The 27,007-nt window shown below is 37.5% G+C and overlaps 1 protein-coding gene across 3 annotated transcripts in view; it reads right to left on the bottom strand.

Moving 5' to 3' along the window:
• Positions 1-27,007, bottom strand: part of SCAF4 (SR-related CTD associated factor 4) — a 67,212-nt gene that overhangs the window by 16,108 nt on the left and 24,097 nt on the right. For 2 of the 3 annotated variants that reach the window (XM_004757496.3, XM_004757497.3), the window contains exons 4-16: positions 25,852-26,013; positions 24,606-24,741; positions 24,137-24,276; positions 23,346-23,522; positions 18,801-18,973; positions 17,948-18,056; positions 16,306-16,470; positions 15,663-15,748; positions 14,793-14,983; positions 13,526-13,626; positions 12,993-13,106; positions 11,532-11,688; positions 10,168-10,325 (exon numbers count right to left, since the gene is read on the bottom strand). In XM_004757496.3, coding sequence (XP_004757553.1) covers positions 10,168-10,325; positions 11,532-11,688; positions 12,993-13,106; positions 13,526-13,626; positions 14,793-14,983; positions 15,663-15,748; positions 16,306-16,470; positions 17,948-18,056; positions 18,801-18,973; positions 23,346-23,522; positions 24,137-24,276; positions 24,606-24,741; positions 25,852-26,013 — 1,869 coding nt within the window. The remainder of the gene's footprint in view (positions 1-10,167; positions 10,326-11,531; positions 11,689-12,992; positions 13,107-13,525; positions 13,627-14,792; positions 14,984-15,662; positions 15,749-16,305; positions 16,471-17,947; positions 18,057-18,800; positions 18,974-23,345; positions 23,523-24,136; positions 24,277-24,605; positions 24,742-25,851; positions 26,014-27,007) is intronic. The other variant, XM_045085157.1, reaches the window with a different exon arrangement.

Genomic DNA, 27,007 nt, shown 5'->3' with positions numbered 1-27,007 from the left:
CAAGTCTAAGAAAAGATACCTGGTAATTTACAGGGATTAAGATCCCAGGTTCTGGAGTCAAACTGCCTGTCCCCTCTCCACTTCTAACTAGCTCTATGATCCCGAGTAAGCTATTTACAAACTCTAGACATCAGTTTACTTATCTGTAAAATGAAAAAATGCCAACCTCACATAGTTAAGGGGATTAAAGAGGTAATACATGTTCAAGAGCTAGTGCCTGTCACTTTACAATACACCCAACAAATGTTAGCTATTATTTAAAAAAAAAAGTATGAACAACTTTAACAGATTAGTCAGGTTTCTTTAAATGAGTGGTGATATACACTGACTCTTTTTTGTTTGTTTTGTTTTCTTTCTTTCTTTATTTTATTTTCAGTGTAACAGTATTCATTGTTTTGCACCACACCCAGTACTCCATGCAATTAGTGCCCTCCTTAATACTACTTTGGGTAATCCCATTTGGTTTCTGTTTTTTGTTTTTTTTTAATTTATTTTTTATTTTCAGCATAACAGTATTCATTATTTTTGCACCACACCCAGTGCTCCATGCAATCCGTGCCCTCTCTAATACCCACCACCTGGTACCCCGACCTCCCACCCCCTACCCCTTCAAAACCCTCAGGTTGTTTTTCAGAGTCCATAGTCTCTCATGGTTCACCTCCCCTTCCAATTTCCCTCAACTCCCTTCTCCTCTCTAACTCCCCTTGTCCTCCATGCTATTTGTTAGGCTCCACAAATAAGTGAAACCATATGATAATTGACTTTCTCTGCTTGACTTATTTCACTCAGCATAATCTCTTCCAGTCCCGTCCATGTTGCTACAAAAGTTGGGTATTCATCCTTTCTGATGGAAACATAATACTCCATAGTGTATTTGGACCACATCTTCCTTATCCCTTTGTCCATTGAAGGGCATCTTGGTCCTTTATACAGTTTGGTGACCGTGGCCATTGCTGCTATAAACATTGAGGTACAGATGGCCCTTCTTTTCACGACATCTGTATCTTTGGGGTAAATACCCAGGGGTGCAATGGCAGGGTCATAGGGAAGTTCTATTTTTAATTTCTTGAGGAATCTCCACACTGTCCTCCAAAGTGGCTGCACCAACTTGCATTCCCACCAACAGTGTAAGAGGGTTCCCCTTTCTCCACATCCTCTCCAACACATGTTGTTTCCTGTCTTGCTAATTTTGGCCATTCTAACTGGTGTAAGGTGTTATCTCAATGTAGTTTTAATTTGAATCTCCCTGAGGGCTAGTGATGATGAACATTTTTTCATGTGTCTGATAGCCATTTGTATGACTTCACTGGAGAAGTGTCTGTCCATATCTTCTGCCCATTTTTTGATATGATTGTCTGTTTTGTGTGTGTTGAGTTTGAGGAGCTCATTATAGATCCTGGATATCAACCTTTGTCTGTACTGTCATTTGCAAATATCTTCTCCCATTCCGTAGGTTGCCTCTTTGTTTTCCTGTTTCCTTTGCTTTGATGAAGTCCCAAAAGTTCATCTTCGTTTTCTGACTCTTATTTTAGAACCTGTGCTGGATGTGCATATCCAAAAAACCAGCTAAAGAGTTTGCCAATTTAACCCATGTACAAAATATCACAGCTAAATATGTATCAAAGCATGTAATGTTCTCCTTAGGGAGGGAAAATAAAAAGGCTAGGTACTTGAAGGGAGGAGCAAGATGGCAGAGGAGTAGGAAATCTAAATTCTGTCTGGTCCCAGGAATTCAGCTAAATAGTTACCAAACCATTCTGAATACCTACAGACTCAACAGGAGATCAAAGGAAAGAATACCAGCAATTCTATGAACAGAAAAGCAATTACTTTCTGGAAGGCAGGATGTGTGGAGAAGTGAATCCAAGGCGACATTTGGGAAGAAAAGACCATGGGAGTGGGGGGATGAAGCCTCTGTCAACCAGCTACTGGCAAGTGACAGAAGAGTGGAGCATAAAATTGGAACTTTTAGAAGTCTGCTCCACTGAGGGATGTTGCTCCAGTGGCTAAGGGGGGGATGGGGGGTGGGGGGGATGGAACCCTGGCTGGGATCATGTAGTCCAGGACCCTGAGGGTCACAGAAAGAGCGGGGGTGCCTGAGTGTGGCAGAGCCCCTAAGTATTGAAGTGGGGAAGCAGCTGCAGAGATGGACCTAAGAAGGGGGTTCTCAGCTCAGGGTTCCCATAAACCATGATCTGATGCACAGTCTGGCTACTGCTCTTCGAGCAGGGACCCAACAAGTGGGGAGACTCCCCTTCCTTCCCCAGGAAGAGCGGCATGGGAGCACACTGCAGGAATCTGATGGGTTTAGAAACCCTAAATGGGGTCATATGCCAGAGACAGAAATGCTGAATCACAAGCCTGGTCAAAGGAGTGGGGCCCCGAGCCCTTGGCTCCTCTGGGGCCAGAGACTGGGAGGCCGCCATTTGCATTCTCATCCTCCAAAGCTGTATGGAAAGCTTTCAGGGAACAAAAGCTACTGAGAGCAAACAGGAGTAGATTACTTAGCTAGGCCCCTGGCAAGAGCAATGCCATTCAGCCTCAAGCAAAGACACTTAAGAATCACTGCAACAGGCCCCTCCCCCAGAAGATCAGCAAAAATATCCAGCCAAGACCAAGTTTATCGATCAATGAAAACTAAAACTCCAGCACTAGGGGAATACAGCATATAGAATCATGGTTCCCCCCCCCGCCCATGATTCTTTAGTCTTTCAAATTAATTTTTAAAATTTTATTGTTAAAAAATTTTTCTTCTTTTTCAACCAACACCTTATCAATTCCTTTTTAAGAATTTTTTAGTTTTCGGGGACCTGGGTGGCTCAGTGGGTTAGCCACTGCCTTCGGCTCAGGTCATGATCTCAGGGTCCTGGGATCGAGTCCCGCATCGGGGACTCTGCTCGGCAGGGAGCCCGCTTCCTTCTCTCTCTGCCTGCCTCTCTGCCTACTTTCTCTCTCTCTGTCAAATAAATAAATAAATAAATAAAATCTTTAAAAAAAAAAAAAAAAGAATTTTTTAGTTTTCACTTTTACTGTCCTATTCTATCCCTTCATTGTATTTAACCTTATTTTTGGTATATATGAAAGTTTTTTCTTTCTTTAAAATTTTGGGATACAGTTTCTTCCAACAGACCAAAATACACTCTAAATGTAGTGTATGGCTTTGTTCTAGTCTCCTGCCTGATCACATTCTCTTTCTTTAAAAAAAAAATTTTTTTAAAAAAACCAATTTCTTACGAATTCTTTTTTTTAAATCTTTTTAAATTTTCATCTTTACAATCATATTCTGTCCCTTCATTGTATTTACCCTTATTTTTGTATATATATAAGTTCCTCTTTCTTTAAAATTTTGGGAGGTAGTTTCTCCTAAAAGACCAAATTCTAGAGTGTGGCTCTGGTCCATTCACCAGCCTGATGATATTCTTTTTTTTTTTTTTTTTTTTTTAAACTGGGCAGTTTCTTTTCTTTCTTTCTTTTTCTTTTTTTTAAAAGATTTTATTTATTTATCTGACAGAGAGAGATCACAGGCAGGCAAAAAGGCAGGCACAGAGAGAGGAGGAAGCAGGCTCTCTGCAGAGCAGAGAGCATGATGTGGGGCTCAATCTCAGGACCCCGGGATTATGACCTGAGCCGAGGCAGAGGCTTTAACCCACTGAGCCACCCAGGTGCCCCCAGCCTGATCCTAATTTTATTCTTTTTTAAAAATTCCCTTTTCTTTTCGTTGCCACCCACGCTCCCGCCCCTGATTTTGGGCCTCTTCTGATTTGTTTAGTGTATATTTTTTCTAGGGTCACTGTTACACTTTTTGCATTTTCTTCTCTCATTCATCTGTTCTTCTCTGGACAAAATGGAAAAACTTACCTCAAAAAAAGAACAAGAGCCAGTACTGACTGCCACAGACCAAATAAGAAGTGGGAACTACAATTCAGAATGACAATTATAAAGATACTAGCTGGGCTTGAAAAAAGCATAGCAAATACTAGAGAATCCCTTTCTGGAGAAATAAGAAAACTAAAATCTACCAAATCGAAATCCAAAGGCTATTAATGATGTGTAATCAAAAAAGGAGGCTCTAACTGCTAAGATAAATGAGGCAGAAGAATTAGTGATATAAAAGACTAAACGATGGAGAATAAAGTTGAGAAAAAGATAAATGGCTACTGGATCACAAGGGGAGAATCTGAGAGATAAATAATACCGTAAGATTAAACAATATTAGAATAACTGGGATCCCAGAAGAAGAAAGAGAGAGAGGGGAAGAGGGTAGGCATCAGAATCCAGGAGACACAGAGAATCCCCCATCAAAACAGGTCAACACCCCAACATCTAATAGTAAAATTTACAAGTCTCAGAGACAAAGAGAAAATCAAAAGTAGCTCAGCAGAAGATGTCTGTAACCAACAATGGTAGAAACATTAGATTGGCAGCAGACCTATACACAGAGACCCGGTAAGCCAGAAAGGACTGGCATGATATATTCAGAGTCCTAAACAAGAAAAACATGCAGCCAAAAACACTATATCCAGCTAGGCTGTCACTGAAAATCGAAGGAGAGATAAAAAGCCTCCTCAACAAAAACTAAAAGAACTTGCAAATACTAAACCAACCCTACAGGAAATACTGGAAGGGAACTTCTAAGCAAAGAGAGAGCCTAAAAGTAAGATAGACCAGAAAGGAACAGAGACAATATACATTAAAAGTCACCTTACAGGCAATACAATGGCACTAAATTCATACCTTTCAACAGGTACCATGAACGTGAATGAGCTAAATGCCCCCATCAAAAGAAACAGTGTTAGACTGGATAAAACAAGACCTGGCAATATGCTGTCTGCCAGAGACTCATTTTAGACCCAAAGACACCTCCAGATTTAAAGTGAGGGGGTGGGAAGCCATTTACCATGTTAATGGACATCAAAAGAAAGCTGAGGTGGCAATCCTTGTATTAGATGAATTAGATTTTAAATCAAAGAGCATAATAAAGAGATGAAAAAGAACACTATGTCATAATTAAAGGGTCTATCAACAAGAAGATCTAAAAATTTTAAATATCTATGCCCTTAACAAGGGGGCAGCCAATTATAAAACCCAACTAATAACAGAATCAAAAAAACACATCAACAATAATACAATAATAGTAGGGGACTTTAACACTCCCCCACTGAAATGGACAGATCATCCAAGCAGAAGATCAACAAGAAAATAAATGTTTTATTTTTATTTATTTTTAAAAGATTTTATTTCTTTATTTGACAAACAGATCACAAGTAGGCAGAGAGGCAGGCAGGAAACAGGCTCCCTGCTGAGCAGAGAGCCTGATGCGGGGGCTCAATCCCAGGACCCTGGGATCATGGCCCGAGCCAAAGGCAGAGGTTTAACCCACTGAACTACCCAGGTGCCCCGGAAATAAATGTTATAAATGACACACTGGACAAGATGGATTTCTGATATATTCAGAACATTCCACTCCCAAAGGAAGAGAACACACATTTTTCTCTTGTGCACGTGGAACATTCTCCAGAATAGATCATATACTGGGTCACAAATCAGGTCTCAATTGGTACCAAAAGACTGGAATCATTCCCTGCATATTCTAAGGCCACAATACTTTGAAACTAGAGCTCAATTACAAGAGAAAAGGTGGAAAGAACTCAAATACATGGACACTAATGAGCATCCTACTAAAGAATGAATGGGTCAACCAGGAAATTAAGAAAGAATTAAAAAAAAAAAAAAAACAAGGAAACAAATGAAAGTGGAAACACAACTGTTCAAAATCTTTGGGAGGCAGCAAAGGTGGTCCTAAGAGGAAAGTATATAGTAATACAAACCTTACTCAAGAAACAAGGTCTCAAATACACAACAAACCCTACACCTAAAGGAGCCGGAGAAAGAACAGCAAGTAAAGCGTAAAACCAACAGGAGAAATAAAAAAGATGAGAGCAGAAATCAATGAAATAGAAACCAAAGTAACAGTAGAACAGATTGACAAAACTAGGAGGTGGTTCTTTAAAAGAATTAGGAAGATTGATAAACCGCTGGCCAGACTTATCAAAAACAAAAGACAAAAGACCCAAATTAATAAAATCATGAATGAAAGAGGAGATCACAACCAACACGGAAGAAATACAAACTATTATAAGAACATGTAATGAGCAACTAATGCCAACAAATTAGACAATCTGGAAGAAATGAATACATTCCTAGAGATATATAAACTACCAAAACTGAACCAGGAAGAAATAGAAAACCTGAACAGACCCATAACCAATAAGGAGATTGAAGCAGTCATCAAAAATCTCAATAAACAAGAGCCCAGGGCCAGATGGCTTCCCAGGGGAATTCTACCAAACATTTATAGAAGAATTAATACCTATTCTCCCAAAACTGTTCCAAAATATAGAAATGGAAGGACGACTTCCAAACTAATGAGGCCAACAAAACACTGAACCCCAAACCAAAAAGACCCTATCAAAAAGGAGAATTACAGACAATATCCCTGATGAATATGGATGCAAAAATTCTCACCAAAATACTAGCCAACAGGACCCAACAGTACATTAAAAGGATAAGTCACCACAACAAAGTGGGATTTTTTTCCTGGGCTACAAGGTTGGTTCAACATTCACGGCAATCAATTAATGTGATACAATACATTATAAAATAAAAAGAACCATATGATACTCTCAGTAGATGCAGAAAAAGCATTTGACAAAGTACAGCATCCTCTTATCAAAACTCTTCACAGTGTAGGGAGAGGGTACATACCTCAATATCATAAAAGCCATCTATGAAAAATCCTCAGCAAGTATCATTCTCATTGGGGAAAAACTGAGCTTTTCCCCTAAGTCAGGAACACAGCAAGGATGTCCACCATCACCACTGCTATTCAACATAGTACGAGAAGTCCTAGCCTAGGCAATCAGACAACAAAAAGAAATAAAAGGCATCCTAACAGGCAAAGATGAAGTCAAACTCTCACTCTTTGCTGATGATATACTTTATGCGAAAAACCCAAAAGACTCCACCGCAAAACTGCTAGAACTCATACAGGAATTCATTAAAGTGTCAGGATAGAAAATCAACACACAGAAATCAGTTGCCATTTCTATATACCAATAAGACAGAGAAATTAAAGGAGTCAATCCCATTTACAATTGCACCCCAAACCGTAAGATACCTAGGGATAAATCTAACCAAAGAGGCAAAGAATCTGTACTCAGAAAACTACAGAATACTCATAAAAGAAATTGAGGAAAACACAAAGGAAGGGAAAAATGTTCCATGCTCACGGATTGGAAGAACAAATACTGTGAAAACATCTATGCCACCTAGAGCAATCTATTACACATTTAAGACAATTGCTATCAAAACACCATCAACTTTTTTCAAAGAAATGGAACAAATAATCCTAAAACTTATATGAAATCAGAAAAGACCCTGAATAGCCAGAGGAATGTTGAGAAAGAAAGCCAAAGCTGGGGGCATCACAATTCTGGACTTCAAGCTCTATTACAAAGCTGTGATCATCAAGACAGCATGGTACTGTCACAAAAACAGACACATAGATCAATGGAACAAAACAGAGAATTCAGAAATCATAGACCTGTATCGCTGAAACAAATAATATATTATATGTTAATTTAAAAAAAAAAGGCTAGGTGGTAGTTTTTTGATAGTTCAGATTTATCTGACTTAATGTGAACAACTGAAAAAGGCACAGGAAACACGCTGAGTAGTTAATATACATTATGTCACAACCATATGCTCAACTAATCTTCGACAAAACAGGAAAGAATATCTAATGGGAAAAAGAAAGTCTCTTCAACAAATGGTGTTGGGAAAATTGGACAGCCACATGCAGAAGAATGAAACTGGACCATTTCCTTACACCACACACAAAAATAGACTCAAAATGGATGAAAGACCTAAATTTGAGACAGGAATCCATCAAAATCCTTGAGGAGAACACAGGCAGCAACCTCCTAGACCTCAGCAACTTCTTCCTAGAAACACTGCTTAAGGCAAGGCCAGCAAGGGCAAAAATGCAATATTGGAACTACATCAAGATAAAAAGCTTCTGCACAGCAGAGGAAACAGTCAACAAAACACAAAAGACAACCAACAAAATGGGAGAAAATATTTGTAAATGATGTATCAGATAAAGGGTTAGTATTCAAAATCTTTAAGGAACTTAGCCAAACTCAACACCCAAGGAACAAATAATCCAATCAAGAAATAGGCAGAATACATGAACAGACACATTTAAAAAAAAAGATTTTATTTATTTGAAAGACAGAGATCACAAGCAGGCAGAGAGGCAGGCAGAGAGAGGGGGGGAAGCAGACTCCCCGATGAGCTGGGACCCCGATGCGGGGCTCGATCCCAGGACCCCAAGATCATGACCCGAGCCGAAGGCAGAGTCTTTAGCCCACTGAGCCACCCAGGCACCCCACAAACAGACATTTTTGTAAAGAAGACATCCAAATGTCCAACAGACACATGAAAAAGTGCTCAACATCACTCAGCATCAGGGAAATACAAAGCCACCGTGCGATACCGCCTCACACCAATCAGAATGACTAAAATTAGTTAGGTCAGAAAATGACAGGTGCTGGTGAGGATGCAGAGAAAGGGGAACTCTCATACTGTTGGTGGGAATGCAAGCTGGTGTAGTCACTCTGGAAAACAGTATGGAAGTTCCTCAAAAAGTTGAATATAGCGCTACGCTATGATCCAGGAATTGCAATACTGGTATTTACCCTTGAAGTACAAATGTAGTGATCTAAGGGCACATGTGCACCCCAACATTAATAGCGGCAATGTCCACAATAGCCGAACTATGGAAAGAGCCTAGATGTCCAGCAACAAATGAACAGATAAAGAAGATGTGGTGTGTATATACATACATACACACACTCACACGCACACACACAGGAATGTTATGTAGCCATCAAAACCCACCCCCCCAAATTTTGCCATTTGTGAGGAGGTAGATGGAACTAGAGGGTATTATGTATGCTAAGCGAGTAAGTCAATCAGACAAAGATAATTATCATATGATCTCACTGACAGAAGGAATTTGAGAACAAGACAGAGGATCATAGGGGAAGGGAGGGAAAAATGAGAAAAAACAAAAACAGAGAGGGAGACAAACCATGAGACACTCAATCTCAGGAAACAATCTGAGGGTTACCAGAGGGGAGAGGGGTGAGAGGAATAGGGTGGCTGGGTGACGGACTTTGGGAAGGGTATGCACTATGATGAGCACTGTGAATTGTGTTAAGACTAATGAATCATAGACCTGTATCGCTGAAACAAATAATATATTATATGTTAATTTAAAAAAAAAAGGCTAGGTGGTAGTTTTTTGATAGTTCAGATTTATCTGACTTAATGTGAACAACTGAAAAAGGCACAGGAAACACGCTGAGTAGTTAATATACATTATGTCATTTAATTCTCAAAACAACTCTGACCTAGGAAGAACACCAGAGCCAAAGCCAAGAAAGGGAATTTGCACACTTACAGATAGGAAATGAAAGCTTAAATTAGGTGCCTTGCCCAAAGTTACATTGTGAAGAACAAATAATGGAGCTGGAATTCAAACTACGTTCTGTTAGAATCCAGATTCTCTCCTCTGAAGTAATGTACTGAGTGACCAGGCAGCAGACATTTAAGAATATGCTTTCATTTTAAGTGGACCTCAATTTATTAAATAACTGATCCATTGAAAAATGTCACGATAGCACCACACAAAATGAAAATTGAGAAACCCTCTTTCCCTCAAAACAGCTTGTTGGGATATATACTTTAAGTTCCCTCAGATCATGAAGTCTCCAAAGAATGAAGATCCAATAAAGGAAGACAAGAGGAAACAGAATGTAAAATGCTTTTAGGTTTGGATCTCAAGCCTGAAACATTATAAAAAGACATTTAATAATCTAGACAGGTGTCAGGCAATATGAGTTTACTTTGATTTTGTTGGTGTTTATGGAGAATGTATTAGAGTTTATAAAAAGTAGGTCCGACTTACCAAAATAGGAGTATGAACATCTATGGATTCATTCATGTCTTTGAACACTAATCTAGACATACATCTAAATAAATGAGATTTAGAAAGGTTTATCTTTCAGACACAAGTTTAAGCAATGCTCCAAATATTCTTACCTGTGGAGGTGGCACTGTTATAGGTGCGGGGACAGGAATAGGAGGGACAGGCACTGGTAAAGGTTTAGGTATGGGTGATACTGGTTCTGTATGTGAAGTTTCTGCCCCTCCATTTTGAGCAACTTCATTTTCATGCTTCTTGGGGATTCCTTTCCAATCTATAAGAATTAAAGAAATTTAACAATATAAGTTTGCCATTTTCAGTTTATAGCTTTAAATATAGAAATCATTTTTAAAATGCTGATTATACAAAAAACCCAGCAGTATGATTATTAAGGAAATGCCTATGCTAATCTTATAAATATTAAGCGAATAAACAATAACAAACATGCAAAAGAATGCCAATTGTGTCTCAGACACAGTTCTAAGTAATATGTATTAATTCAGTGAATTCTCATAACCACCTGTAAGTAGGCCCCATTATTATTCCCATTTTATAAATGAGAAAAACAATTTGGAAATTAAGGAAAACAAGGTCAAATACTGCTAAATGGCAGAGGCGGGATTCAACATACACACATTTGGCTATACGGTCTATGTTCTTGACCATAATAGCGTACTGTCTGGAGTAAAGGTCCCAGGAGGGAGGAGCAAGATTCTTTCTACCCGGACCAGAATGCCTGGCACACAGTCATGCCCTGATACCTATTTGCCTGAACAGAAACCTAGCTCTACCCTCAAGTGAAGGCACCATACACTGTGGGAAACAAGGTCAAGGTATGGGAATGGCCCAACGTGGTTTCACCTCTTTTTGGCTTTCAAACCAACTCTACTTGCTTCAAACTCCTTTAATCACTCACTCCTATTTTGCCACAGCACCCTGCACTCCACCTTGTCCAACTATCTAGCAATCTCCAGCTCATGCCCACATCTGAGGCTATTTCACCCAGTGTAATCCTATTGTTAACCTGGCATTTTTAATGCTCATCGCACAGGTAATTCTACCTCCTTGTCTGATATGTTTATTACGACTGTTTCTCTGGACATTTAAATGTTTTCAAAGAAATTATTATAAAGCACTGGATTAAAACAATACCAGTAATGTTCAGTTTAAGACTCATTTGATCCATTAGATTTTCACAGTGAAAAATTCCATTTTGATCTACTTATACTGTAATTAATAATTTAACCCCACAATGAGTATTATTTCATTTATGTCTGAATCTGTCCCACTAAACAGAAGTTGCCTTAAGAGTAAAGACCACATCTGTCTTATCTACCACCTTTTCCTCAGTTTATTACGGATTAACACATATAGGGTACTTGAAAAATCTCAAAAATCAGTTCCTACTGTGAAAAAACATTTTTCATATGTACAGTCAAGAAAACAGATGAATTTTAAAAGAAATTAAATACTGTTTTACCTGGATTAAGTGTATCACTGTCCAACATTCCTCCTTCACAAAAACTCTCCAGTTCTTCAGGCTTGACTTTGTCCCACGGAATATAAGTAACACCCAGTTCTACATCCCAATACTGCTTATAATCTGCCTTTATTCCTTTGTTTAAAGCCCACGCAATCTGTATCACCATTAGTCAAAGTATAAAAAGAAAGAAAAGGAAAAGAAGGTCAATTTTGAGGATTAACTGTTTCTCGAATTTCTAGTCACTCAGACTTGGGGGCAAAAGGGAAATAATCTGGCCTTGCTATCCCCAGATTTCAATTTGATGGCAGGAAACTGGTTAACCTTTTCTCCCACTTTATGCAAATTTAACTGGCATTGCCTCCTTATCCGCTCTTTGAACCACTCACTTCTCAATTTAGCCAACATAAAACTCAGAGAAAAGGAAAACAATGTTTAGCAGGGAAGGCTGAATGAAGTTCCTTGCACAGGGACCACTTTCAAAGTCTTGGGTACCTTGGAATTATTCCACATTAGACAAAATCCTTTTGCAGTGCAGTCAAAGGGTAGACTGTTATGACACTAAGGAAATGCTGACTCTGGCCCCTTACGGGAAGAATATCCATGTACCTACATCTTTTCCTCTTTGTTGAAATTTTTTTTTTTAAAGATTTTTGTTTATGTATTTGACAGAGATCACAAGTAGGCAGAGAGAGAGTCTCTAGAGAGAGAGAGGGAAGCAGGCTTCCTACTGAGCAGAGAGTCCGATGAGGGGCTCGATCCCAGGATGCTGGAATCATGACTGAGCCGAAGGCAGAGGCTTTAACCCACCAAGCCACCCAGGTGCCCCGACTATTGATTATTTTTAATAGTCAGTATTCTAAGGATGAGATAGCAAACTTTAAAAATGTGTAAAATTCAGAGGCACCTGGATAGCTCATTCGGAAGACCATGTAAATCTTGATCTTGGGGTCTTAAGTTCGAGCCCCATGTTGGGTGTCGAGGTTACTAGAATAAAACTTTTTTTTTTTTTAAAAAGATTTTATTTGTCAGAGAGAGAAAAAACAGAAGTGGGGAGTGGCAGCAGAGGGAGAAGCAGGCTCCCCACCAAGGAAGGAGCCCAATGCGGGACCTGGGCCAAAGGCAGACATTTAACAGACTGAAGGCCACCCAGGTGCTCAAAATAAGTAAAACTTTAAAAAAAATTTTTTTTAAATGTATAATATTTAGAAAAATATTTTAAAAATGTATAAAATCCAAAATATCTTGAATGACAAAATGAAATTATATTTAAAGCACCAATTAATTAAAAATACCTTGATGAATTCCACATGAACCTAACATTGAAAATGTTATGTTAATATTTAGGAGATAAGCTATATATAGGAAATGCTTCAGTGTCCAAAATTAGTTTTTAAAAAGCCAAGTAATGTTATGTGTTAAAATTTTTAAAAAATGAACTACAAGGTATAAAAACTGTACCTTTATGGATTTCTGGTTTACTTTATAGTTTCCTCGGCTCAGTTTCTGCAGGGCACGATAGGCATCTTGCCTATGAACCATAACAATATAGGCACAACCTCTGGGAGGAATCATCTGCTCCAAAATATTTAATAAAATAAAATAAAAGAGCAACAAAATTAAATAAATACTAAATAACCAATTCCAACAACCCCAACTCCCCTGACCCCTACCCATCCCATGAAGCCAGGTTCTATAATCTGAGATTAAGGTATCATAAACTGGCAATTCAAGTTTGGTCTCAGCTGCCAGTTTATAATGAACTTATAGTTCTCCAAGCTTTGTTAATATAGATTTTTGTAGAAAAGGGTTTCAAATTAAACTTGGCTTATCTAAGAACTGTGGTTAAATGCAGAGAGTGCTAAACTGGACTTAACACTTAACACTAGCCACATCCACAAAGCTGGGCAAATTTTAACTTGGGTCTCAGGTCCTTAATTTCCTATGACATTAATCACACCTGTCCATCATTACATAATTTAATAAACACTCACATTAATTGATTCAATTGGACCGAACTCTTCTAAGAGACTGGCAACATCTTGTTGAGTAGTCCTTTTGTCCAGCTGTCCCACCCAGAGTGTAGTACTACAAACTTAAAATAAAATTATCATCATAAAAATACACGTATTTTCATAATGAGCAGCACTGTACTTTTTTACAATAAAAAGAAAATCGTTATAAAAAGATGCACAAGTCACATGATACTGTAAGATTAAGTAACAAATCCCATACACATCCAAAAATATCCTAGAAAACTGTGGTAGTACTTCCAGAAATGGAATAGGATAGCTGAACAACGTAAGAGTTGAAAAAAATCTGGCCCTTTTGTGGGCAGGTCTAAACTGGGGCCAGAGATACAATAACTGGTCCAAGGCCACCCTTGGCAAGTGAGTAGCAGAAGACCCAATCCTAACTCTCTCGATCAATAAACAGTCCACCTGTCTCTTCCTGACTGTTGAGTATACACGAATGGTTTTTCTCTTATGTTGTATCCTAGGTAATATCTCCCAATCAAAAGCTCTACATATGCCCTACTTGTAGTATAAATAAAAATTTCAATAGTAACTACAAACTTATACCATAAATGTGTCCAGCATACCTTATTAAACATATTTTAAATACATGATGAAATTCAAGAGATAATGCAAGCTAATACATTCTGTAAACTGTAAAACCTCTCCATGTATAGAAGCACTAGTTCATTGGCTTCTATTTCATACATTAAATTCAAGACATGCTATCACTTTATTCTTCATCACTATTAGCTGGGTTCACTCCTTACTGCTGCTTTACAGCTAGTTTATTTTTTAATTGTGTTATATCAGTCACCATACAGTACATCATTAGTTTTTGATGCAGTGTTCCAAGATTCATTGTTTATGTATAACACCCAGTGCTCCATGCAATCTGTGCCCTCAATACCCACCACTGGGCTCATCCATCTCCCTACCCCCCTCCCCACTAAAACCCTCAGTTTGTTTCCCAGAGTCCACAGTCTCTCATGGTTCTCTCCCCCTCCGATTCCCCCTCGCTTCACTTTTCCCTTCTTTCTCCTAATGTCCTCTGTGTTATTCCTTATGTTTAACACATCAAAACAAAGTCAAGGGTATATGCCAAAGCACAAACAAAAAAGAGAAAATAAAGCATGTCACTATAATAATATGTCGAAAATAAAATATGTCGCTAATAGTTATGAAACATTTTATACCCAAGATACACAAAAAATAATGCAAGAAGTCTGAATATAAGTTGATTTACCACTCGCAGTTTCTGGTTTGATTTGGGGAAGGCCTTTTTGTCGGCGTTCTCTTTCTTTTTCTCTGTCTCGCCTTTCTTGGGACCGAGATCTAGGAGAATGTCGGCGTCTATCTCTGGACCGAGATCGAGAACGTCGATGGCGGGACCTTCGAGATCTAGAGCCAGATCGAGATCGCCTTCTTTTTGGTGACCTAACATTTTCATGAGGGGGAGAATGGATAGAATACAGAGAAAGAACTGAAAACGTAAGTAGGTATTAATCTGAAAAAGAAAAAATATAACTAGGTAGTTTAATCTTTAGACATGTAATAATTCAAAAGCAGAGAATTCATTTTTAAAAAGTTTAATATGTTGCAAGTTAGAAAGCATGCACATATTTTAAATCAGATAAATAAGGCTGCTAGCTTATAAAAAATTCTCTCATCTTTGGTAACTTGATACTATACTAAATTATGAGCCTGGGAGTGTAAGAAGCTGTCATCACTGAGACAGACTGCTGCTACTGGTATCTATCTTCTCAGTTAACTTCTTTTCTGCAGCAAATAAAAATGTTATCTGTTTATAGTATTGTTTATTACCGTTCCACTTTTGTTGGCTGATCAACTTGTAAAGGAACTGTGAATACAGAATACAGAATTCCTATCATTCTATGCATATATGCATGTAGGCACTGGAGCAACTCCAGGGGAAAAGCACGGGTAAGATGACAGGTCTTAGTTTTCACATCACTACTTCTGCTCCCACTCTACACAGACATACAAATACACTAACTGTTACTTTATTAATGTTGTATATCTAAAAATAATCCAGTTTCATTTTAATTTGTCTCCTAAGACACACAGGATTGGAAAAATATTTTCTATCGATTACCTGGATGCTGACCTAGATCTTGACTTTCTGTTATCAGACATGTGCCGCTTAACCTCTTGAATACAAGGCTGTTCGACTTCCATTTCCTTTAAAAACCAATAAAAACAAAAAGAACTAAAACAACCACCCATCATTAAATGAGAGAAATGGAAATTATAAAGGCAAGAAGACAAAATCTAAAAAATGCTAAATTACAAATCCTTTGCCTCGACAGTTTTATTCTGGTTGAATACTTGACACCACATTACTAGTTTAATAATTTACTAACTAGTTTAATAATGACTGTCCATCAGTGAGAGAAAAAAGTTTTTGTATGGTTTACAAGATTAGAAGAAACACTTCTCTACTTCTGGAAATTCATATAGGTTACATATAATTTTATTAAACCATTGATTACAGTGGTAAACTAGGCATTCTAGTTAAGCATTCTGGACTCTGACTCAATCCTCACAGAATTCTACGGAAATTGGTTATTACTATGTCCACTTTCCAGATGAAAAGCTTTAGGCACAGAAAGGGTGAATATGTGCCCAAAGAAGTCTTTCTTCACATTCAAAAATGAAGATAACAAAGCAAACAGGCAGGAATCTGCACATAAGTCAAAGCAACCACAAAGATAACCAATCGGAGAATAAAGTTTTACCTGATGTGCCTTCTGTGTTAGTGGTTCACTCTGTGCCTGAAAAGAAGCTTGGAAAGGCTGTTGCACAGGTGGAGTTGGAGGAATCACAGACTGAGCCATGGGAGGAAATGGAGGTGTAGGAAGAAGGCCAAATCCTGGCATCTGTCCATTAGGAGGAAGTGGAACCTTTTTTTTTTAAAGAAAGCACGTGAGTAGATTTTAAGTAAAAGCTACCTAAAATAATTTGGAAAGTCCTTAGTTACTTGATGTAAAACTAAAATATCTTCAGGCAATTTTGATCAAGCAAAAACCGTGTAGTGACATACAATAACGATTAACAATTTCCCTAAGTGTAGTATTTATCTGAAGAATTTACATCACGTATATAGGTTAAAAATTCTAGAACTCATTTTTAAAATTATGAATACAAAGGCTTGACTTCATATATTTAAAGACATAATTTCATTTATAAGAGGAACAATGTGACTGAATAAACTTAAAATTCAGAGAGGTACTGTACTGCAATCTGTCTCCCTTCCACCTCAAAGGCAATTAAGTCAATTGAGAGGGAGAGTAGCTATAGCACTGATGTACAGGTTCACTTTTTAAAAATTTACTCCAAGGGGAATTTCAATAAACATCCCTACTTTTAGGGTTCAAAAAGAACATATTATTAATGAGAGTAAACCACAACGTAACGTATGTCTGCATGTGCCATTCCAATATGGACAATATTAAAAGTATAATTATAGGGGCTCCTGGGTGGTTCAGTTGGTTTCAGTTGGTTAAGTATCTGCTTTTGGCTTAGGTCATGATCCCACAGTTCTAGGATCAAGGCCCACATCAGGTTTCCTGCTCAGTGGAAAGTCTGCTTCTCCTTCTCCCTCCTCTCTGCTTGTGCTCTCTTGCTCTCTCAAAATAATAAAATCTTTTAAAAAGCACAGTATCAATTTCCTACTAGCAAATTACAGAATGGATCAAACACGATACACATAAGAACATGAACATACTCTTCAGAGTATTTCTCAGAACCCTTTCTAAACCAAGGATACGAAGTAGTACTTCCCAAGGCTGGTTATAAAACAGAATCTGTACATTAAAAAAAAATAAATACAGATTCTTTAGATTTGACTTTAGCATTAGATCCCTACCTCTGTCATTTAGCTGTGCAGTCAAGTTTAGGAAACTCTGAATAAAGGATTTGCTAAAATAAGCCCAATAGCAAACCCCTACGAACTTCTTGCAATTTTCCAGAGTTCCTTTCACTGCAGATTTCAAACTACACTCCTGAATGTGGAGAGCTAAAAACCCTCTAAAGCATCTCAAACATCTAACTCCCAAAAAAGATCCTCACAAGGGAAAAAGCTACACCATTAAGCAGGTCAGGTACCTAAAACAGAGCTATAATCTCTCTCTAAATGGTTTTAACAAAACTACCTGTTATTAAATTATAAGCATGTAATATTTAGTATGCTTGTTTTAATTAAAGTTTTTTATAAATAATAACTCAAGTCAATCTCCTGCACAACAGCTCTGACTGCGGCTGCAGTACTACTTAGCCAAGCACACAGCTAACTAACAGTGGGCTGGGAGGGGTAATCCGTATGCTCTAATGAACAGATCCTCACATATTAAAACTCAGTGGCAAGAAAAATGTGTATACCTGATGATGCACTGGGTCCTGCTGCATCGTCATCATTCGAGGCTGAAACTGATCCATAGTCTGATGCTGTGTGTATGCTGGCTGCTGCATGCCATCTCCAGGAAACCCACTAAAAAAATAGGAGCTATCTTCATTTTGTCCATTCAAAAACACGTAAGATTCTAAGCCACATTTATACTCAGAGACATTAAGAATGCTGTTCAGGAGTCATTAATAATTAACATCTTGGGGGTGGGAGGTTGGGGTACCAGGTGGTGGGTATTATAGAGGGCACGGATTGCATGGAGCACTGGGTGTGGTGAAAAAATAATGAATACTGTTATGCTGAAAATGAATTTAATTAAAAAAAATTAACATCTTACTGAATCATGTACTTGCCTACATTAATTTACACATCGAGCATTATTCCCAATGTAAACGCCATTTTTAACTATAAATCTGATAGCATCTCCTCCCCATTCAAAAGAAAACCCAAGTATCATTTTAAAAAACAATGACTATATGAAAAATGACTTTGCTACTGAAGTTATAGTTGACCCTTGAAAACATGGGTTTCAATTATGTGAGTCCACTTACAGTTTTTGGCTACAGAACAGTACTGTAAACATATTTTCCTGTTTTTCCTCTAGCTTACTTTATTCGAAGAACACAGTGTGTGTACAGGTTTGGCTTCCAGTGAAGAGTAGGCTATGTAAAGTTTTGGGGGGAGGCAAGTTATAATGCAGACTTTAGACTCTGGGCAGGTTGGCACCCCTACCTAATCACCATGCTGTGCCAACGATCAATTGCACTTGTCTTATGCCTGATTACGATTCCCAACTCTACCCATGGAGGAGCGTAGGAAAGAACTTACAAGGGTGCCTGTGGAGGGGAAGCGGCAGGTGCGGGGGCCGGCGTGGTAGCGGAGGGTGCGGGAGGCGCAACAGCCATGGCAGGTGGAGCGGTGGCAGCGGTGGCACCATCTTCCTTCTTGGATTCCTCCACAGCCTCTGGCTCATCATCATAATCAAATCTATCGAGTAGCTTCTGGAATAGGTACATCAATATTCCATTTTAAAATTGGGATTGGAAAAAAAAATAATAAAGTTGGGCTGGGATACACTAGACAAAAGACTTGATAAAAAACAACAGATATCTCCTATCACCTATGATCCCAGCACAGTAATGTACTATCTCATGTTTCCACTCGCCCCTTAGCACCCTGGTTCACAGACAAACCAATGCCACACAAATGTCATCTGAAAAAGAATTTTTTTTTTAAAGATTTTATTTATTTATTTGACAGACAGAGATCTCAAGTAGGCAGAGAGGCAGACAGAGAGAGAGGGAAGCAGACTCCCTGCCAAGCAAAGAGCCCGATGTAGGACTCAATCCCAGGATCCTGAGATCATGACCTGAGCCGAAGGCAGTGGCTTAACCTACTGAGCCACCCAGGCGCCCCAAGATTTTATTTATTTATTTGACAGGCAGAGATCCCAAGTAGGCAGAGAGAGAGGGAGAAGCAGGCTCCCTGCTGAGCAGAGAGCCCAATGCGGGGCTTGATCCCAGGACCTTGGGATCACGACCTGAGCCGAAGGCAGAGGCTTCAACCCACTGAGCCATCCAGGCACCCCTGAAAATAATTTTTTACTGTTTTTCTTCACCAATTATAAATGCAGTGTTTTCTGATTATTTTCTATACACTTATTTTATAGTTAATTTAGCAATATAAATATTAAAATATTCACACACTAAAAACGTTTGGAACTTTGCACACATGAAAATGGGTGTACATTTTCAGTTAACTGTAAAATGTACTAAGACCGTCTTATCCAACCACTATAAATCCGTAAAGAAAAATGTCCATATGCTGCTTGCTCAAAAACATACTAATATGACAAAGAAAAAAGAGAATGGCACAGACACGGCCATGAAGAATTTACTCCCTGGGCACCAACTTCTTCCTTAAAACTTCAGAGCTCATGTCAGAGTACCAGAAACATGGAAGGAAGGAAGGAAGGAAACAAGCAAGCTAGCTCAACACGTCACAAGATCACATGTCTAGAAGAGCCATTTAAAAATAAGATGACATTTGTTCAGAAAGGAAGGAAGGTAACATCACAAACACCTACTCCTACCACCATCTACTGTTTACATATCTATGTATGATACTTCATCCATCACAAGAGGCCTGCAATGTACACATAGCTTAGATATAATTTCTTCTTTTTATAGACAAGGAATCTAAGACCCAGGTGATTAAGAAACATTACTCAGACCACAGAGCCACCAAATAGTAGAACTAGGATGCGGACACTGCTCTTTTTGACTTCAAATCTCCCAATCTCTGGCATTCAAACAAGCAGTCTTTTCCCTCAAGCTGTGCCCATTCTGGTCATGGATTTTCAACCTCAAATTCCTAAACTTGTGTTGTTCTGTGGTAAGTTCTGCCTAGAAATTATGGTTCTAGTTTACTGGATAAGAGATTTCTGAATTGGGAAAGGAAGTCCCCTTCTTGGATAACATTGTTTCTTTGTAATGCCAGGCCATGTCATTAAAAGTTCTTACAGTGGGCGCCTGGGTGGCTCGGTTGGTTAAGCGGTTAACGTCTGCCTTTGGCTCAAGTCATGATCCCATTGGGCCCCACATCAGGCTCCCTGCTCAGCGGAGAGCCTGCTTCTCCCTCTGTCTCCCTCTGCCTCCTGCTCTGCCTACTTGTGCATGCTCTCTGTCAAATAAATAAATAAAATCTTAAAAAAAAATTCTTATAGTAACTGAGTGATCGAATTACAACCCAGACACCTTGTTGTCTTACACACATTAGCATATCATCTAACCCTCAAAGCAGCAAAGCCTACACACTGCCGTCACTTTTACAGTGCTGCACAATGAATACTTAAGTGACTCAGCATCAAGACAGAGTCAATGATGGGAGTCAAAATTAAAACTCAGGTCTAGACTATCTACAAAAAACAAAACTTCTGGTCTTTACTGTTTTTCACACATAGATATGTTCTTCAAAGTTTTAAGATTTAAAGCTATTGCTTTGAAAATGATTTGAAAAAATTAAAACTAAGATTCAAAGACATTTTTGTTGCTTTTTAGGAAAGTGAAGATCTGTGAAGCAGCTGAAGCTGTTCTACTAGCTTAAAACAGACCTTTTAGTCAATGGAAAATCACAGAATTTCTTTTTCTGAACTTCATGTAACTGACAAACACTGACCAGCCAAACCACTTGACAAACAAAGGACTCCATCAGCATTACTATTATTCAGTATTTTTTGAAATCCCAGCCACCAGTACAATAAGAAAAAGAAATAGGCATACATATTGAAGAGGAGAAGTCAAATTTAGCACCTACCCAGAAATCTGAGAACCAACTAAAAAACTAAGTGTTTAGTATTATGAACATTTAAAAGATAAAAGAAACAAACAGGAAAAATGACTAAACATCTTGGAAATAAATGATGTAATAAATGTAAAAGACTTGTATGAAAACGGATTTTAATAAATGGATATTCTGTGTAAAGCTCTTGGTACTTCTTAAATTAACTTATAAATTCTAAAATTTATGTTAAAGTTCATCTTGAAAAGTATGATGTGATGGTTAATTTTATCAATTCCATGCCCAGTTGTTTGATCAAATATTCATCTAAATGTTCCTGTGAAGGTCTTTTAAAAATGTGATTAGTATTTAAATTAATAGAATTTGAATAAAGAAATACCCTCCATAATATGGGTGGGCCTCAACCACTCAGTGAAGGCTTTAGAAGTAAGAACTTTGGTTTCCCCAAGAAGGAATTCTCAAGACAGCAACATAAAAACCTTGCTCTGTAGAATTCAGACTCAGAACTGCAACATTAACTCTTGCCTAAATTTCCAGCCTGCCTTCTGCCCTACAAATTTCAAATTTGCCAGCCTCCGCAACTGTGTCAAACAATTCCTTACAAATTAACCAATCTGTCCCTCTCTCACTTTGCATGTGTGTGGGTATGAGTGTAATACTTGGAAATGAAATAATCTAGTACAGAAGCTGCAAGTAGTTAAACTGTTATGATGCAGAAATAATATTAGGAGGACACAACAGAGTTCAAATGCCCAGAAACAGACACAGAAACAAATGAGAATTCAATGTATGACAAAAATAGGGAGGGAGAATTGGCTACTTCCAAAAAGTTCAAGATACAACTATCTTGAACCATATTCTAAAATAGGTTCCAGATGGAAGGAAGAGACGAACATAAAACTACGAAAAGAAAATATAAAATTAAAAAAATATATGAGTGGAGAGTTTTCTTAAACTCTGAAAAAACATACACAAACCTGTTCCAAGCAGGTAATTGCTTCCCTTTTCACTTTAGAACTTCCTGTATTGTGTTTTTTCCCTATAAGCATGCACTCTTTTTCGACTTCAAATTTTATCCAAACTTCTTTTAGTGAGTTTGTTCATAAATCATGAAGATATAATGACAACTAGTATTTACCAAATGGATTCTTAATTTGGACTACCAGCAATAAAATTATGTCTTAAAATTAAAATCTGGAAAGAATAAAACATTTTACAGATGATTAAGCTAAAAGATTTCACTTAGTTCTAGGGTTTTCAAACATTTGTATTTTTGGCAGTGAGACCAAAAAAATGAAATTTTATATAGTCATAAACCCAATAAACAGACAAGACATAAAACAGGTAAGACAGAGTTGTCTAGGCTGACATTTCCGCGGAAGCTCTGAGCTCTATGAATCCAGCACATCTCTATCCTTAGTTGCAGCTCCTTAAACATGCCTCCAACAGAGCAGCTGGAAGACACTGAATCAAGGAAACTCTCAAGTTATATACGGTAAGTTCTAAGAGCAAAAAGCAAAAGGCAACCTCAGTCTCTGTCAACAGGGGGAATGGCTAAACTGTGAGGTGCACGTGTAATGAATACTCACAGTAGGCATTCAGTAAAAATGTAGACCTAAATCTAAACCTTCAAAATGACAAGAGAATTAAGATCAAGACAAGTTAAAAACTGTGTGCGTATATATTTATATATTATGCATAAAACATGCATATATTATATATTATAATATACATACATACTATGACCCAATAAAGAAAAACCTATCCACAGGAAATTAGTTCAGAAGAGACATACAGCAAAAACTTACAGTAGTTATCTCTAAGTACAGGGGTTAATGGTGAAAGTTCTCCTGTTGACTTTCCTACTTCCAATTTACTTAAAATTTTTGCACTGAGTATATAGTACACACTTACAGCCAGGAAAAATAATCAGTGTTTTGCTGTCAAGGAGGGGTGGAAATCCTTTAAGCCACAAAACAACAAAATGAACAATCCAGAGGGAAAGAGAGAAGTAACTTCCATATGCTAAATTGAGTGGTATGAACAGTCAAGGTGTAAGAGAAGAAAGCCTACCTTGTCAAATGCAGTTTTTTGCTCAGGTGGGGGGAAAACAGCTTTTTGTTCAGGCGGCTGTGCAGGAGCGGTCTTTAACTGAGCTGTGATAGCCTGGACCTGAGCCATCACGGCATTGTCAATGGCCGGCGACTGCGGTTTTGGAGGCTGTTGAAAAGTCTGAAGGATCTGCTGAAGCTTAAAGAATGGGAGAACTGATAAACCACATAACAAAGTATAATCACAGTATCAAAGGTTGATTTACTGGAAAAAAAAAAAATCTTAAAGGTAACTCAAAACAGCACAGGTACAAAGTAAACTGGAAAAAGAATACACCTTTTAGTAAAGGTTAAGTCTGTTGTAAATACCAGGGACACAATGTGTGTCATTTAAGGTTAAACATGTATGCTGATACCCCAACAGGCAGAAAACAACAGTCAAAAAGAGAAAATACACTGAACTGTGAACAAGGTGAAGAAATGTTTCTAGGAAAATGTAAAAAGTATCTCCAACCCCAAAAGAATTTTGAAGTCAGTCTGAAATGCTAAAACCATGAGCAACAATACCAACCAGCCAGCAGTTCTGAAGTTCTCTCCGCAGGGCTCTGCTACTGCTCAGCACACAGCTCCCTTATTTCTCACCTGCCCCTCACTGCCCATTATCCCTATGCTGTTACCTGCCTTGTAAGTGCTTTTCTAGGTGAAAAGGAGAAATATTTCCTCCCTTGAACATGTTCATTAGTTAGGAATGGAAAATAAAAACTGAAAATAGTACCTAACTGCATGGAATTTAATCTTGAGATGGTAGTTTACCTGTTGACCTTGAGTTGTCTGAAACAGTTGGGCCACAGCAGCAAAAGCATCAGAGCTAGGCAGCTGTGGTACAGTTGGTACAGAGTTTGTAGTGGCTTGGGGCGGTTCAGAAGAAACTTTAACTGGAGGTGGAGGTGAACCTAAAAAAGAAAAGGCCATGAAGACCGGCAAAAACTTTTATCTTCAAATTTTCCTTTTTAAACTCCATTAGCTTTTTTACTGAACACTGCATTTAGTTTAACATACAGGAAAAATAAAGATCATGGTACTAGATCTGTACTATAGCAAATACATGAAAGAGCTTATTTTTATTAGAAATAAGAACTGTGAAAAGAAAACCATTCCTTCCAAGATGTAAATTCAAAAGTCTTTGTTATGGAAAAATTCCACCAATATAATCAGACCACAAACTTCTCATGTACAAGTTATACAAGTATTTTTCTAAGTTGACAGATATACTTGGCCATACCTTCATTATTAGTAACATTTTCTGCTACTGGGGCGGCATTACTGGTTCCTGCAGCCATGTCCAAAAGAGGCTGAATAATTTCAATTTTGAATACTCCATTTTTTTGCCAAAGGTTCAGCACACGAACTATTTTACTCTGTTACGTGCAATAAAACATGAATATACAATAAATATTTTCACAAATAATGTATTATACCTCTAAAAAAGAAAGAAATCTCTAAGCTAATAATTCCATACTAAGTCTGTTTCCTAAATAAAAAAAATGTATCTTTAGAATTACCACCTGGTTAAAACTACCCTAATCAGCCTTTCTTCAGTAGTATAAACTAAAAAGCAAGGGGGAAAAAGAAACAGAAAAAAATATAAGCTAGATAATAAAAACAAACATGATAAAAAAATCTACCTCAGGCTTTCATTGTATTTATGATTACAAAGAAATACCGTCACTGACAAAAAGAAGTAATTATCTTAGAAAAAGTAAATGAAGTGAAGAAGAATTTCTTCAGGATGATTTTAACCGTTAAAATATTTAAGAAAATGGCCTTTAACCGATAGCTAAGTCATTTTATGGCCCAGTAAATATAATGGCAATCGAGAGAAGATGTGCTATTCATGGGAAAAATAACTCTTATGTCCTACTCAGGAAATGATTTTTTTGTCTTGTATATTTTTTTCCATTAAGAACATTCGTCTAAGAATATAAATAGAGAATCCACAACACCCAAATTTATACAGTGTTCACTGTAAATGTCTTCATTCTTCTGAGTGGATTTAGCAGTGTATTTCTCCCACCTGCTGGGAGTCCAGTTATCATGTCTATAATATTCTTTCTTCTACCCTTTTTATAGTACATAGTAAAGTCAGCTGTAAAAATGAGGAATTAAATACTGTAGTCTGATTGCTAATGAATACCATTTATGCTCCAGCCTCTCAAAATGCTAGGAAAAGCCATCAATTATTGGTCCCTTCTTTCTGCAATAAGCAACAATATGAGATAAATACTGACTTTTTCTATGGCAGAATTTATCACTGAACTACAAGTCAATATTTCCAACTCCCTTTTCAACAGTACAACATTCCAGAAGAATTTCACAAGAAAATACATAAACATGAGATGGCCACAAGAGAAAACACTGGGTTTTATTTCAAGTTCACATATAATTCTCTTTCAAATATATAATATACATTTTCATACATTTAAATATAGAAATAATACAAGTTTTAATTTAAAAATTATTAACTATACCTTATCTTCAGATGGACAAAGATATAAATATTGGAATGTGGCGGTTATGTTTTTAGAGAATCTTGGCCCAAAAACATCTTTATCAGTTCCAAACTGATGACGAGACTGTCGCACAATTGAGTCAATTACATATAATCCTGGAACCTTGTATTCTGGTTTACACTACAAAGATAAAGATGCAAAGTTAATACAAGAAAAGCAAAATCACAATTTGATGCCAAATAATCTCTCTTTTATGTGGATAAACTCTGTGTATCCAATGACTGTTTCTATTTAGAAACTGTTTGAGTGTTTGGTTCTTTTACTGGCTAGCTTGTCAAATTTCCCACAGGCCTGTACAGAACTACCAAAATTCTCCTGACTCTCCAGATCCCCAATATTTTACTTTCCTCTGATCCCTCTCTCCCCCAACAATTTCCCAAAATCAACATTACTTTTACCAATCCCTAAGCCACTTCCACACAAATCCACTTATGATACTTTCTACTCCCAATTCATCCTGCTTAAAAAAATAATTTCTTACCTCTTAAAGTTATCAAAAAGATAGTTTTAGTAACATCAATTTTAAATCTACTCAAGTATAGTACCAGAGAAAAGAAATACTGAAAGGAGAGATCACATTTTTCGCCCACCAAATTAATAAGAAGAAAGGAGAAACAGACACATATATATTTCTGGTGGTACAACCTTTATGGATGATGATTTAGCAATAAAAGCAAAGCCTTATTTGATCCTACAATTCTACATCTAGAAATTTATCAAAAGGAAAACCATTAAGATGTGGCTAATTTTTTCCTTAAGGCCAGCCCCTGAAGTTGAAATGTCCAAAAGGAACTAGCTGAGTAAATTGTGGAAACAATCATGCAATGGAGTACTTTTTGCAGACATTTTATGATAAATTCAGTGGGAAAGCAGCTATTGATGTCACCAGTTTCTTTTATGAATGTATGTGTACAGAATTAAAAAAGGAGTAGGTCCAAATATAAATATCATAGTAATTTGGGGTGGTGGCAAACAGGTAATTTTAATTTTTTTCCATTTTACTTATTGGTACTTTGATTTGCTACTATAAAAACTTCTCCTGATCATTTTTTTGGTCTGTTGGGACTCTAACTCCTAACTCTCAGTTATTATTCAAAGGCCATGGATTAAAGAC

The sequence above is a fragment of the Mustela putorius genome, unplaced genomic scaffold (genome assembly GCF_011764305.1).
Source record: "Mustela putorius furo isolate JIRA1106 unplaced genomic scaffold, ASM1176430v1.1 tig00000832_pilon_pilon_pilon, whole genome shotgun sequence".
In the NCBI taxonomy this organism is placed as follows: Eukaryota; Metazoa; Chordata; class Mammalia; order Carnivora; family Mustelidae; genus Mustela; species Mustela putorius.
Note: the sequence above shows the minus strand (reverse complement) of the source record. Positions and strands in the feature narration are given on the sequence as shown.